The sequence below is a fragment of the Rhinoraja longicauda genome, chromosome 5 (genome assembly GCF_053455715.1).
Source record: "Rhinoraja longicauda isolate Sanriku21f chromosome 5, sRhiLon1.1, whole genome shotgun sequence".
Taxonomy (NCBI): Eukaryota; Metazoa; Chordata; class Chondrichthyes; order Rajiformes; family Arhynchobatidae; genus Rhinoraja; species Rhinoraja longicauda.
This window is the reverse complement of record NC_135957.1, coordinates 26,043,597-26,059,004: the sequence shown is the minus strand read 5'-3', so window position 1 is coordinate 26,059,004 and position 15,408 is coordinate 26,043,597. Positions and strand designations below refer to the sequence as shown.

General features: G+C 43.6%; 1 protein-coding gene across 4 annotated transcripts in view; it reads right to left on the bottom strand.

Annotated features, from left to right (window-relative positions):
- hmgcll1 (3-hydroxymethyl-3-methylglutaryl-CoA lyase like 1) overlaps positions 1 to 15,408 on the bottom strand; it is a 65,531-nt gene that overhangs the window by 48,604 nt on the left and 1,519 nt on the right. For 3 of the 4 annotated variants that reach the window (XM_078399176.1, XM_078399173.1, XM_078399175.1), the window contains exons 2-6: positions 13,648 to 13,725; positions 10,972 to 11,079; positions 7,328 to 7,399; positions 5,104 to 5,199; positions 3,996 to 4,144 (exon numbers count right to left, since the gene is read on the bottom strand). In XM_078399176.1, coding sequence (XP_078255302.1) covers positions 3,996 to 4,144; positions 5,104 to 5,199; positions 7,328 to 7,399; positions 10,972 to 11,079; positions 13,648 to 13,725 — 503 coding nt within the window. The remainder of the gene's footprint in view (positions 1 to 3,995; positions 4,145 to 5,103; positions 5,200 to 7,327; positions 7,400 to 10,971; positions 11,080 to 13,647; positions 13,726 to 15,408) is intronic. The other variant, XM_078399174.1, reaches the window with a different exon arrangement.

The following is a 15,408-nucleotide window of genomic DNA, read 5'->3' as shown; positions in this document are numbered from 1 at the left end:
TTGGTCAACCTAGTCCACGCCGACCAAAGATTACCCCATACACTAGTTCCATCCTGCGCACAAGGGACAATTTATAAAAGCCGATTAACCTACAGACCTGCACGTCTTTATAGTGTAAGAGGAAACAGGGGCACCCAGAGAAAACCCATGTGGTCACAAGGAGAATGTACAAACTTCTATACAGGTAGCAACCGAGGTCAGGATCGAACCTGGGTCGCTGGCTCAGCGAGGCAACAACTCTACCGCTACCCCACTGTGCCACCATCAGCCAGATTGTGGGAGGGCGGAAGAAAGCTAGATGAGAGGAGGGGCAAGGCAAAGCAAGGCATGTAATAGATGAACACAGGCGAGGGGGAGTATTGATAGGCAGATGGTTGGACAAAGGTCTGAGCTGAAAACAAATGGTGCGAGAGAAAAGGATTGAAGAGCTGCAAATTGTGAAGCCAGATGAAGGAATATAGGGGAGGGGGAGGGAAGTCACAACCAGTGCTAGCAACAATAACTAATTATTTTTTCCAAAAGGATGTCTACTATAAAGGTAATGGGATCCAGACAACAGGGTCTGTTACTCCTTCCAAACCTCATTCCCTTTGCATTGAGAATCGTCAAGACGTTGCAAGTAGCTACCTGATAAAACTGCACAGGGGAGTTAGGGGAAATTTGAGGAAACTAATCAAAATCATGAATGGCTTTGATAGAGTAAATAAGGAGATGGCAGAAGAACTGATAACCAGAGAAGAAACAATAATGGGGATTAGCAAAAGAACTAGAGGAAAACATGGAAACATATCTTTATGCAATGAATTGTCGTGACTTAAAATTCACTGCCTGAAAGAACGGTGGGAACGGAACCAATTACCTAAATACCTGAAGGGAAGCCAATTAGACAGCTTGGGGAAAAAAGTTGTGGAAATAATTAGATGTGTTTACCAAAGAGATGATGCAGGCATAAAAGTTTTCATTTGTAATGTGTAACGCTGAGGGCGGCACAGTGGCGCAGCGGTAGAGATACTGCCCCACAGCGCCAGAGTCCCGGGTTCAATCCTGACGCTGGGTGCTGTGTGTGCGGAGCTTGCACTTTCTCCCTGTGACAACTTGAGTTTCCTCCAGGTAATTCGGTTTCCTCCCACATCCCACATGCAGGTTTAGACAATAGACAATAGGTGCAGGAGGAGGCCATTCGGCCCTTCGAGCCAGCACCGCCATTCAATGTGATCATGGCTGATCATTCTCAATCGGTACCCCATTCCTGCCTTCTCCCCATACCCCCTGACTCCGCTATCCTTAAGAGCTCTATCTAGCTCTCTCTTGAATGTATTCAGATAATTGGCCTCCACTGCCCTCTGAGGCAGAGAATTCCACAGATTTGTAGGTTAATTGGTCACTGTGAAATTATCTCTCATGTGCAGTGAATGAGAAAGTGGAATAACCTAGAACCACTGTGAATCAATGGTTGACGTGGACTTGGTGGGCCTGTTTCCAAGCTGTATCCCAAAATTATAAACAACAAAAGGCAAAAGGAGGCGGGAACCTCAAGTAAACATATTCTTCAATCAGTAGTACAAGAACTTCTTCCTCATAGTCTGAAGAAGGGTCTCGACCCGAAACGTCACCCATTCCTTCTCTCCAGAGATGCTGCCTGACCTGCTGAGTTACTCCAGCATTTTGTGAATAAATATTCTTCAATCAATTGGATGTGGAGAGAATAGAAATCTTGTGAATTTGCTCAGGTTGTGATACAAACCTGGGATTCTGTTGTGATACAACTGTTGTGATACAAACCTCGGATTCAATGTTAAACTCCCTCAAAGACGCACAATAATGAAGGGGGAATATTTGACGGTGGTTATGGCATAAAAGTTGGGGATTGATTGGAAGTAGGGTGTGCAGGAAGCAAACATCTCATGATGGAGAGGTGTAACTCTTCATTGAAATATTTAAACCAGTTCCCACAATGCAACCAGTAGCGAGGGTTAAGTTCAAGCCATTCAAATTATCGGGACTAATGAAGAGTGTGACAAGGTCAGGAAGGTATAACGTTTTTAGAGTGTACTTTCAGTAATGCCCCCAACTCCTCAAATCAACCTCTGGCCTTAAATAACTGATTGGTCCCCACAACGCGGTCCCAATTACACAAGAACGCATGGAAACAGGAGCAGGAGTATACCACCAGGCCCCTCAAGCCTTCCCCACCATTCAATAGGACCATGGCTGATCTATGCTGGCCTTTCCACCTCTTCTGTGCCAGTTCCTCATAGCCAACAATATCTATGAAAACGCGCACCTCCCATAGCCTTCAATAGTATGAAAATGCACACCTCCAGATTCAGGGACAGCTGTTATCAGGCAACTGAATCGTCCTACCACAACCAGAGAGCAGTGCTGAACTACTATCCACCTCTTTGGTAACCCTCGGACTATCCTTGATCGGACTTTGCTGGCTTTACCTTGCACTAAACGTTATACCTTATCATGTATCTATACACTGCATATAGTCGATTGTAATCATGTATTGTCTTTCTGCGGACTGGTTAGCACGCAACAAAAGCTTTTCACTGTACCTCGGTAACACGTGACAATAAACTAAACAATCCCCGACCCTAATGCCTGACGTACAAATATTTATATACCTCTACCTTAAACATATCCAACGTTTTAGCCTCCACCATCCAGAATCCCAGAGACTCACTAACGTTTGGGAAAATAACTTTCCATGCACCTCCATTTTAAACGAGTGCACCCTTATTTTGTGGCAATGTCCTCTTGTTTGTAACTCTCAGCAAGCCCCCATGTGAAGCCCCCTTAGGACCTTATATTTTAAATAAGGTTACCACTCATTCTGCCAAACCTTTCCCCCCCGTATTCTACCAAAGCCTACACACGAAGTACAAGGGTGATGGAATCGGGTAAGACAGTGGGTGTCAACGTGGACCTTACTAAGGTATTTAATCAGATCTCTCGCGGTAAATTGATCCAAAATTTTAAGATGCATGGGCTCCGTGGTGACATGGTAGCTTGGATTCAGAACTGCCTTACCCAGAAAAAGCAGGAAGTAGTCGTGGAAGGAAGGGTGCCATTCCACCTGGAAGTGCGTGAGAGACCAGTGCCGGGACCTCCGTTGTTTGTGGTATATATATATAAATGTTTAGACGGGCTGGTCATTAAGTTTGCAGACAACAGAAAAATTGGTAGAGTTGCAGACAGTGAAGAAGTTGACAAAGGATACAGCAGGATGTCGATCAGCTACAGAGATTCACCAGTACGTGACCTGGGCTGGAATATTTCCGCTATGAGCTGCGGCTGGAAAGGCTGGGTTTGTTTACCTGAGGGTGAAGGCACTGAGGAGCTACCTGATAGAAGGGTGCAACATTATGAGAGCCACAGATGGGGAAGATGGTGATAAACCCCTCCTCATGGTCGTGAGCCATGTCTAAGATTGGAGGGAGTGGCATTAAGGTACAAAGTAAGACATTTAGAAAGGTTCTGAGGAAGAATTTGCTCACCCAGGGGGGTGGTTGCAATCTGGAATGCGCTGCCTGAGAATGTGGTGGAGGCAGGAACTCTCACAACATTTAAAAATAACATAGATAAGCACTTGGACCAACAAGGCTGTGGACTAAGTGCTGGTACATGGGATCAGTGTATATATGATGGTTGGCACGGACATGGTGGGACAAAGGGGTAACTTTGGAGAATCTGTGGAATTCATTGCCACAGACGGCGGTGGAAGTCCGGTCAATGGATATTTTTAAGGCGGAGATTGACAGATTCTTGATTGGTAAGGGTGTCAGGGGCTATGGGGAGAAGGCAGGAGAATGCTGAGAGGGGAAAGATAGATCAGCCATGATTGCTAGACTTGATGGGCTGAATGATTGATGGACGTAGATAGACTTGATGGGCTGAATGGCTTAATTCTGCTCCCAGAACTTATGAACTTCTTGCTGAATGACTCCATGACTATTATACACAGTAAATGCTAAAGATAAGGTGCCTACCCTCGTACAGGAATGCAGCCTTGCTTTGCGGCTCTGATCACCTGTTCAAATCGCTGCATGCTCTCTTCAATGGAACAATTCGTGTTCCTCCTACTGAAGGTTTCAGAGGCTGCTCCGAAAATTGCCACTTCTTTTGCCCCGGCTTCCATCTGAAATTAAATTATTTGCCATTGTTTCACACATTAAATTACACTTTACTTTAGACTTTAGACATAAGAGATACAGCGTGGAAACAGGCCCTTCGGCCCACCGAGTCCATGCCAACCCCATGCACTAGCACTACGAACAATTTTACAGAAGCCAATTAACCTACAAACCTGCAGACCTTGGGATTGTGGGAGGAACCCAGAGCACCCAGGGAAAACCCACGCTGTGACAGGGAGAATGTACAAACTCCGTACTGACATCTCCTGTAGTCAGAATCAAACCCAGGTCTCTGGTGCTGTAAGGCAGCAACTCTACCATGGCCCACTGTGCCACCCTTTTCTCCAACATTGACATTCAAAACCAACTTCTGGAACAGAACGCTGGAATTCACATTGTAGAAGGTGGTCCTTCACCCCTGTGTCTCTGCCAGCTATAAATGGACTCTATGAAAATTAGTTTAATCCCACTTCCAAGCTCTTGGCTCAGTCTTGTCGGTTATGGCTCTTCAAAGCTTACGGCTTTAAATGAGATGGGGCATTCTGTCTTCTCCAGATTTCTGGTGCATTCTAAGCACTCCAGTACTTCAGTGAAAGCATGGAAACAGGCTCTTTGGCCCACTAAGCCCACGCCGACCCTGCTATCCCACTTTCACATACACTTCCTGTACACTCTAGGGGTAATTTACAAAGGACAGGAAACCAGAGGACCCAGAGGAAACGCATGCAGTCACAGGGAGGGCATGCAAACTCCAAACAGACAGCACCCGAGGCCAGAGTCGAATCCAGTTTCTGGTGCTGTGAGGCAGCAGTTCTACTGGACGTGCCACTCTTATTGAACCAAAATTAACTTTCATCAACTCCCTTCTCATCAGCTTCCAGTTAAGTCTATATTCCCTCGTTATTTTCTACTCTGCTTGGGGAAATAGTAGTGTCACATTCGGATCAACATAAAATGTACTTACAGCAGCCTGAAATCCATGGAGATTTGGTGTCAATACAGGATAAGATACTTGTGGACACTTCTTTATTCCTTGCATGACTTCTGTGTGATCTGCCAGCTGACAAAAGCAAGTGGGCAAATGATGCAAATATTTAGTGATACAAATATGTTGAATGGAATGGAATACTTTATTGTCACATGTGACAAAGCACGTGAAATTCTTTGCTATATACCCAATGTGTACAAACAGCAACCACCTACGGCGCTGGCAAAGTTACAAAGCACGGCGGCACCTCCTGTTTTTCTCTCCCCACAGCGGTTCCTCCACGCCGGGTCCTCATTGTCCTTTGTTCTCCCTCTCTCCCCAATGTCCTTTCCCCTCCCCCCCCCCCCCCCCCCCATGCTGGGTCCTCCATTGGTCTTGAAGTTGGATTCAGTAAAGTTATAGTGCATTAAATGTGACCTGCTCAAATTCTTCTCATTGACAAGAGTTATGTAGACAGACACATGAACAGGGAAGCAATATAGGGGTCATGGGTAGGCAGATGGGATTATTTAAAATTGGGCATAGTGGGCTGAAGGGCCTGTTCCTGCACGGTACTGTTTTATCTTCTTTATTCTAAGTGTTCGGTTCAATTCCCCAATTGTAAAATTGTACACATATAAACAAATGCACATGGATCCAATTTCTGATCAACTGTCTTAAAATTTTAGTGAAGACTTACCAGTGTCCATCATGTATTATCTTTCCACTGACTGGGTAGCACGCAACAAAAGCTTTTCACTGTATATGTGACAACAAACTAAACTAATAAACTAAACTAGTATCTTAAAATAAATCAAATTCATCTTGTCTGTTTATTTTAAAGTTATTAAAGTGTCCTTGATCACTCTCTTTGTCTTTATTTATGTCATTGACTGGCTTTATATTTCTCATTTCATTCACTTCCACCATTAGAAGACCTGCAGAATATTTCTATGAATGAGTTAAATTGATTTCAATATCCCTTTCTGTTCTTTACATCTTCTTATATAAAACTTTAATTGTCCACGACCTATTTTTATTGACAAGGTTGATTAGTTACATAAGAGTACTCTTGTCCTTGAAGACTATGTACGTTGAGAACTCTGCCAAGGATTGTTTGAATACCTGCCATTTTTCACAGCAGTTTTATCACTTAATAATTCTGTCTAGCCACAGTGATCAATTTCTACCCAGCTTCCAAAGTCAACAACATCTTGCTTAAAAGCTCTTGTTCAGTGTACTCTCCGACTTTCAAACATGAATGTTACCCCACGTGCATGTTATGACAAAGGAGGAGGCTATTTGGCCAATCTAGTCTCTGCAAGCTCCCAATGGATCAATCCCTCCAGTTTATTGAACTATTTTTGCTTTATTATTTTACCTATTGACTATTGTGTTTACATACCTGTTAAGCTGCTGCAAATAAGAATATCATTGTTCCATTTCTGTACATATGACAATTAAACACTTTTGACTCTCGACTCTTGACCCACTCCCCTGTAACCATGCAACCTGTTGACTTTCACTTGGCTTGCAACTTGCATTTTTAATTCTCTGCTATCTATGAGATGTGGGAGGAAACCCAGTAACAGGAAGAACATGCAAACTCCACAGAGACAGCTGCAAAGGTCAGGATCAAACCTGGCTTCCTGGATCTAGGAGTCAGCTGCACTGACTCCTGTCCTCCACAATACCCCATCCCAGTCACTTTATAGAGCTAGAGCTCTTAAGGATAGCGGAGTCAGGGGGTATGGGGAGAAGGCAGGAACGGGGTACTGATTGAGAATGATCAGCCATGATCACATTGAATGGCGGTGCTGGCTCGAAGGGCCGAATGGCCTACACCTGCACCTATTGGCTATTGTCTATAGTGACCATCAGCTAAAATCCCCTTTACACTGTGAACGGACTTTGGCTCAGCAATTAATTTAAAGTAGCTTGTCATCTTGTTGCTTAAAAATATATATATTGTTCCAGATGTTGACAGATTCCAGATATTCATCACCTTACAAATATTAATTCTCGGATTTCTTCTCATCTATTTTTAAATTAAAGACTTTAGTTGAACTACTTCATCACTGCTCTTTAATTTGTCTCTTTGCTTCCAAGATGCAAAATCATCTCTCATCCCCATTCTTGAAAAACGCACATCTTTATCACTACAAAAACATATGGTGCACTCACATAGTCTATTCATCAACACTATCCACACAGCGCTTACTATTTGTAGGCTCTCTCGGTATATTTCCTCTTTATAATGCTTTTTCCTCTTTACAAGTCTTTTATCAACCTGCTAAACACACAAGGGAGTCGTGTTCAGTGTCAATAACAGGGTAGCGATGTTAAGTGTGAATAACCGCCATCACCTCCCCACCCGCCCCACCCCCCCAAAGTTCCCATTACAAAGCCCATCTGGTTTTAATCGCAGTGAAACACAGCTCATTGGAGATTTTTCTATTGGCTTCGATTGCCTGTCATAAAAAAAAAAGTCTAAGTTGATCATTCCATCATGCGATCTCCTCTTGTTGCTGGCTGGTACTTAATGCACATCTTCACTGTTAAATTCTTGAACTGTAGATATGTCAGCCAATTAAGTCAATGATTAGTAAATTATTTGGTGTGGATTTTCTGTGCAGGAGCGAAACTCTTGTGTGTAGGATTTTGACATTGTTACTTAATAATTAAGTACACCAACTTGCTAACCTAACACGTTTTGAGATTTTAAATGCAATTAAACTCATATTACTAAGATGAGGTGTGGAGGTCAAATGTATTTTCATTAAACTTTCCTTATAGTTAAATGTTAAAACAAATGCATTGGCAAGTATCGAGGGCATTGCCTCTCATTGAGGAAAATACGCGTCTGCCTTTATGTGCAATGCGAGGATTCCAAACTGACGAGAAAAAGAAAATCACTTAAATATTTAGAAAATAATAAATAAGAAAAATTGAATGGTGTTGAAATCTTATACACTTGATGTGAACTGAAACAGATGATTCAGAATCCTTTCAAAACGTGTGAAATGTTTTTGTGAGCACCAATATGTTTCTTTTTAAGCCACAGGCTAAAATAAATCACAGATCAGTTCACATGCAATTTCCCTTTTCATGTACAATTTATAAATACAGTAAAATGTAAACATTATGGCAAGGAAAAAGAGTTTGGTAGAACTGAGTGAGAAATATAAAAACGACTCTGAGGTAGATTGATGAGTAAAATGGTCTTCATTAAATGACGTACACTTTATAAACCTACAGGAAGCTCTCCTGAATATAAGGTCCTTCATTGTCCCACGGATTTAATTTGTAATTAAGTTTTATTTTCTGCAGAGCTTGTACATGTTGGTGTAATAAAGGCGACAGTAACACTCTGATAACACAGCACCCAGAGCACTTGGGTAGTGCTGAACTGGCAGTTTCTCCAAACTATTGGATGTCACTCCCATTAATGCTCAAACAGCCTTTTATTTTACTCTTTTTAACGTTGCACTATAGTATAATAAATTTTCCAGTGGACTCAGTCAGTTTTGAAGCGTGTGGGAAATATACAAGGACCCTGGGACCCCATTTCTTGCCACAAACCCACCCACGTTCCTGACTGTTAGTGTTCCCGACACCAAGCCAAGCTCCTGCCACACACCTGGACTCCTCGTCCATCGCAGCTGCTAATATAAGCCGGGTATCACAGTTTGATGATGGCCAATGCGTTAGGGAGGCCATTGCACTCCACTGCACTTAATTCCATTTCCTTCCTTGCCAGCTAACAGGAGTAGAGGTGTGGGATGTTTATTAAATGGATCCCCACTCCCTGGCACCTCTCTGTCTGTTTCTAGCTCTGACACCAACCAACAGTTCTGTCAGAGAGGGGTCTCGATCCAAAATGTCACTTATGCATGTTCAATAGACAATAGGTGCAGGGTTAGGCCATTGGGCCCTTCGAGCCAGCTCCACCATTCAATGTGATCATGGCTGACCATTCACAATCAATACCCCATTCCTGCCTTCTCCCCATACCCCCCGACTCCACTATCTTTAAGAGCTCTATCTAGCTCTCTCTTGAAAGCATCCAGAGAATTGGCCTGTTCTGCAGAATAGTGCCTGACCAGCCGAGTTACCCCAGCATTGCGTGTCCAACACTCCTGTATTAGAATAAACATCTCCCTGTTGTCTTTCCCTAAAGCAGTATTTTAGCCCACTGAGTCTATACCAGTTCATAGAAGGGCCCATCCCCCACAAAATTTCCCTGTAAGGTATTAAATTGATTGAAAGATGCGCATGGAAACAGGCCCTTCGGCCAACCAAATCCACGCCGGCCATAGTTCTATATCTTCCCACTTTCACATTCATTCTAACACACTACGTGGAATTTACAAAGGTCAATTAACCTACAAACTTATTTTCCCCATATTCCTCTCAACTCCCCCAGATTGTAACACTTACCTACATATCAGGAACAATTTACAATGGCCAGCTAAACTACCAAACCGCCTGTCTTTGGAATGTGGAGAACCTGGAGGAAACCCATGCGATCACAGAGTGAACATGCAAACTCCACATAGATGGCATCAGAGGTCAGGGTTGAACCCTGGATGCTAGCACAGCATGGCAGTGGCTCTTCCCAGCTGAGCCACTGTGCTACCCTTAGGACTCCCGGACAAAGGAATAGTTTCAAACTTGGAGACAACAGCAAGCTACCTGAAGATATTGAATTTGAAATTGAATCCAGAAGACTGTAAGGTAGACACAAAATGCTGGAATAACTCAGCGGGTCAGGCAGCATCTCGGGAGAGAAGGAATGGGTGACGTTTCGGGTCGAGACCCTTCTTCAATCTGAAGATGCTGGTTTAAATCGATGGTAGACACATAATGCTGGAGTAACTCAGTGGGTCAGGCAGCATCTCGGGAGAGAAGGAATGGGTGATGTTTCGGGTCTCAACCCGAAACATCACCCATTCCTTCTCTCCTGAGATGCTGCCTGACCCACTGAGTTACTCCAGCATTATGTGTCTACCTTCGATTTAAACCAGCATCTGCAGTTTTTTCCTACCCAGAAGACTGTAACATGTCCAGATAGAAGATAAAGTACTATTGATGAGCTTTGCATTGAGGCCTCATGAAGAAAGCCACAGACAAATGGGTCAGAGTCACTTGACATTTCAGTGTACATACGAATACCTCCCACGTTAATGTGCTACTGTTAGGGTGTGCACTGGGTGCAAATTTATTTGATGCTAATTTGAGCAACTTGTTTTGAATTTATGACGCAAGTAAGCAGGCTAAATGCAGCATAGGCTGATCTCTTGTGGTCCTACATTACAAGAGGGTAATGGCAATATTTTATGTGAACATAAAATACGTGACAAGTCGGAGATACGTTTTATATTTCTCCCAATTATAAAATCCATTAGGCTGCTGACTCATCATTTAGCGCAACGTTTAGCCAATATTCAGTTGAGCCACCCTTAGATTCTGAGGAATCGATGCACTATTTGCACAAAAGTAATGCAGCCTTATTCTGGAATCACTGTGTTAGATTTAATCTGGGTGTGGGTTTTGGGAACACCCAGATAGCAGACAATTCTGAGAGCTACACAGAAGGCATTACATTTTTTAATACATTTATCAGTTTATTTCTCCATTGATAAAGCTGTACTTGAATAGAAAGAGTTCTATTTCCATTTAGTGTTTGTTAGCTTAGTGTTTGTTCTTAAATCGTTGAACTAAGTCAATTTCAACTTTCGTTCCAGCAAAATTATTTCTGACTCAAATCTACTCCCAACTGAGGAAAATGTAACAACATGTATAAACCTTTTCTTGCAAAGCATTATACAGTTATCCCACAGCCAGATTTATATTTCAACATACCTGGGGCACCCATTTTGAAGATACAAAGCTGGTGGCTTCAATAACCGGTAATCCCGTCTCTGACAGAAGGTTGATCAATTTAATTTTCATTTCCATTGGTACAATCACCTGAAAACAATTCATACACTTATTGTAAAATATCGAGACTCATCAAATGTTCGTCAGCTATGAATTTCACAAATAGTGGGTCATTGATCATTGGGGAGGCAGCAAAAGAAGATCGTATCAAATGGAAATAGTGGTAAAGGGATACCACATCCCATTGGGATCTTGACACTGTACAATAACACACCAGAGATTATTAGATCAGGACTGCTTGACTGTTTTTCCAAACTAATTGGATTGGTTTTCCTTCACGGATATGACAATTGATTACATTGGAAGATTGACGATCGAAACAGGCCCATCGGCCCACTGAGTCCGTACTGACCATCCGATCGCCCATTTACAAGAGTTCTATGTTATCCCATTTTCCCTTCCATTCCCTACTCACTGGGGGTGATTTACAGAGGCCAATTAACCTACAAACCCGCACGTCATTGGGATGTGGTAGGAAACCGGAGCAGCTGGAGGAAACCCACGCGGTCACAGAGAGAACATGCAAACCCCATGCAAACAGCACCAGAGGTCAGGATTGAATCCAGGTCTCTGATGCTGTGAGGCAGCGGCTCTACCAGCTGCTCCACTATGCCACCCCTGCCTGGAATGTATCCATTTTGTAGGATTTTGGCAATAATATTACCCAGCCTCATTTGGTTATGGGAAGTGGTGTTCAGCCACCTTTCTTCGACCACTCCAGTCCTTCTGGAATAGTTGGGCAGATATGTCCAAGGGTTCAGACCAAGCTGCATCAGATGATGGAATATCTCAACTTTTGCCCGCAGGTTCATAGTTATCACAGTTACTCTGTCAGAGACAATGAGGCATCGCCCCCGGTCACACCCGAGAACAACCCAAGTACCTCAAACCAAGAGCCTCTTGGTCACGGAGTCTCATTGAGGCGCCTTCACGCCCACGTTGGTTTTATATACATTCTCACCAATCATAACCAGTGTGTAGATAAGGCCAATTAGTGCATCTGACCTTGGAGTTGTTATTGAGCTCTTGTGGCTGGACCTTCTCATGAGGCTGCTGGCAAGTCGCCAGTGGAGACAGGCTGTATGCCAAGCCAACGTGGGCGTGAAGGCGCCACATCATCATCATAGCATGCCATATCCATTCGGACATCAAAAATCTGATTTTAAACATTTTTCTTATTTTAATGTAAAATAGGCACAAAATACGGGACACAGTTGAGATAATCAGTCTGCTGATTTTCTACCAGGAACTCGACCAAGTTATTTACGTAATTAACCTAATTCCCGATTGCAAACAGAAATTTGCCCTGAAGTTTATTTTTTCCTTTTCTGATAAATCTTTTATGTGTTTGCACTGCACTGCCATCATCAGATCTTAGAACATAGAACACAGAAGAGTACAGTACTGGAACAGGCCCTTCAGCCCATAATGTCTGTGTCAAACATGATGACCAGTTAAACTAATCTCATCTGCATGATCCATATCCCTCCATTCGCTGCATATCCAAGTGCCTATCTAAAACCCTCTTAAACTCCAATATCGTATCTGCCCAGACCATTGGCCCTGGTAACACGCACCAGGCTCCCACCACTATCTGTGTAAAAAACACTTGTCCTGCACATCTCCTTTAAACTTTGTCCCACTCACCTTAAAGCTATGCCTTCGACTGTCTACCTTATCTACACCGCTCACGATTTTATATACTTCTATCAGGTCTCATTCTGCGGGCAAAAGTTGAGATATTCCATCATCTGATGCAGCTTGGTCTGAACCCTTGGACATATCTGCCCAACTATTCCAGAAGGACTGGAGTGGTCGAAGAAAGGTGGCTGAACACCACTTCCCATAACCAAATGAGGCTGGGTAATATTATTGCCAAAATCCTACAAAATGGATACATTCCAGGCAGGGGTGGCATAGTGGAGCAGCTGGTAGAGCCGCTGCCTCACAGCATCAGAGACCTGGATTCAATCCTGACCTCTGGTGCTGTTTGCATGGGGTTTGCATGTTCTCTCTGTGACCGCGTGGGTTTCCTCCAGCTGCTCCGGTTTCCTACCACATCCCAATGACGTGCGGGTTTGTAGGTTAATTGGCCTCTGTAAATCACCCCCAGTGAGTAGGGAATGGAAGGGAAAATGGGATAACATAGAACTCTTGTAAATGGGCGATCGGATGGTCAGTACGGACTCAGTGGGCCGATGGGCCTGTTTCGATCGTCAATCTTCCAATGTAATCAATTGTCATATCCGTGAAGGAAAACCAATCCAATTAGTTTGGAAAAACAGTCAAGCAGTCCTGATCTAACAAGGACCTGAAGGGTCAAACCAACATGGGAGACCCATTCAACTGCTTGAAGTTGATGCACAAGTCAGTTAGTTAGCTCGATCTGCATCTTCACTCCATTTACCGTACTCAGATCTGCAATACTCACCATCCCAAAGACAATCTTAGAAAAATTCAGTATTGAAAGGACACCATTATTACTGTGAAGGTAAAGACATATAAAATACAAACTCACATAGACAACTTGATACAGACTCAGCCAGTTGACCAAGATCAAACTCAAAGCAATCAATAATTTTGAAGAATTATACATACCTTTTCATTTTGTAGGCCATCCCTTGGTCCAACTTCTACAATTTTTACAAATTGGGGAAGGGCTGGTGCAACATTGTTCTGGAATTTAAAAACAAAAGATGCTAAAGGAAACATAGGATAAAGCAAAGTTCAGACCTTTCTGGACTACAGTGAATGAGCAAAGATTGAGGGCCAACTTTCCTGGGACATCCACTGGAACACATTGTAAATATAGTTCTATTATCTCAAGACAGAAGGTAATGTCAATTGCATGGGTGCTAATGCTATGAATGAAAATGCAATTAAGATTGTAATTATGTAGAAATACTTTGCTTTCGCCTCACAAAGCGACTGTATACTTAGAACATACATAGAACAGCACAGCACAAGAACAGGCCCTTTGGCCCACAAGTCAATGCCAAACATGAAGCCAGATAAATTAATCTCCTCTGCCTGCATATGATCTATATCCCTCCATTCCCTGCAAATCCAAATGCCTATTCAAAAACCTCTTCAATGCCACTATCATAGATGTCTCCTGGCAGCCTATACCACCCACCCACCATTCCCTGTGTAAAAAAACTTGCCTGCATGTCACCTTTAAACCTTAACCCTCTTATCTTAAAGTTATGCCCTTGAGTCTTTGACATTTCCACCCTGGGATAAAGGTTCTGACTGGCTACGGTATAAATAGACAATAGGTGCAGGAGGAGGCCATTCGGCCCTTCGAGCCAGCACCACCATTCAATGTGATCATGGCTGATCATTCTCAATCAGTACCCCGTTCCTGCCTTCTCCCCATACCCCCTGACTCCGCTATCCTTAAGAGCTCTATCTAGCTCTCTCTTGAATGCATTCAGAGAATTGGCCTCCACTGCCTTCTGAGGCAGAGAATTCCACAGATTCACAACTCTCTGACTGAAAAAGTTTTTCCTCATCTCAGTTCGAAATGGCCTACCCGCCACAATTCCTTAACTTCATTCCTGTAATGGGATACAATACTCCAAATATGGCCTAACCCAAGTCTCGTACAGATGCATCACAACATCCAGACACTTGCACTCAATGCCCTGATCGATGAAAACAGGCATACCATATGGTTTCTTTACCACTCTTTACTACAGCCCACTACAGCCTTCTTCCACCTCAAAAACATCGCCCGTCTCCGTCCATCCCTCCCCTCCACAGCTGCAGAAACCCTCATCCACGCCTTCATCACCTCCCGTCTGGACTACTGCAACAGCCTCCTCCATGGCTCACCCTCAAAAATCATCAGTAAACTTCAATACATTCAAAACTCCGCTGCCCGTCTACTCACCCACTCCCCGATCCGTGACCATATCACCCCCGTCCTTTACAAGCTCCACTGGCTCCCCATCCCCCAGAGAATCCAGTACAAAATCCTCCTCATGACCTACAAAGCCCTCCATAACCTGGCCCCATCCTACCTGACTGACCTCCTCCACAGGCACACACCCACCTGCACCCTCCGCTCTGCTACTGCCAACCTCCTGTCCCCCCCCATCCGGACCAAACTCAGATCCTGGGGGGACAGGGCTTTCTCCATCGCTGCTCCCACCCTCTGGAACTCACTACCCCAAACCGTCAGAGACTCCTCCTCACTCACCACATTCAAAACATCACTGAACTCTCACCTGTTCAGCACTGCCTTCAACCACTGACCGTCACCTCACCTTCTGTCTCCTTTTTCTGTTTGTTTACTTATTTATCTATTTATTTTCTTCTCTATGTTCTAGTAATCCCTGTAAAGCGTCTTTGAGT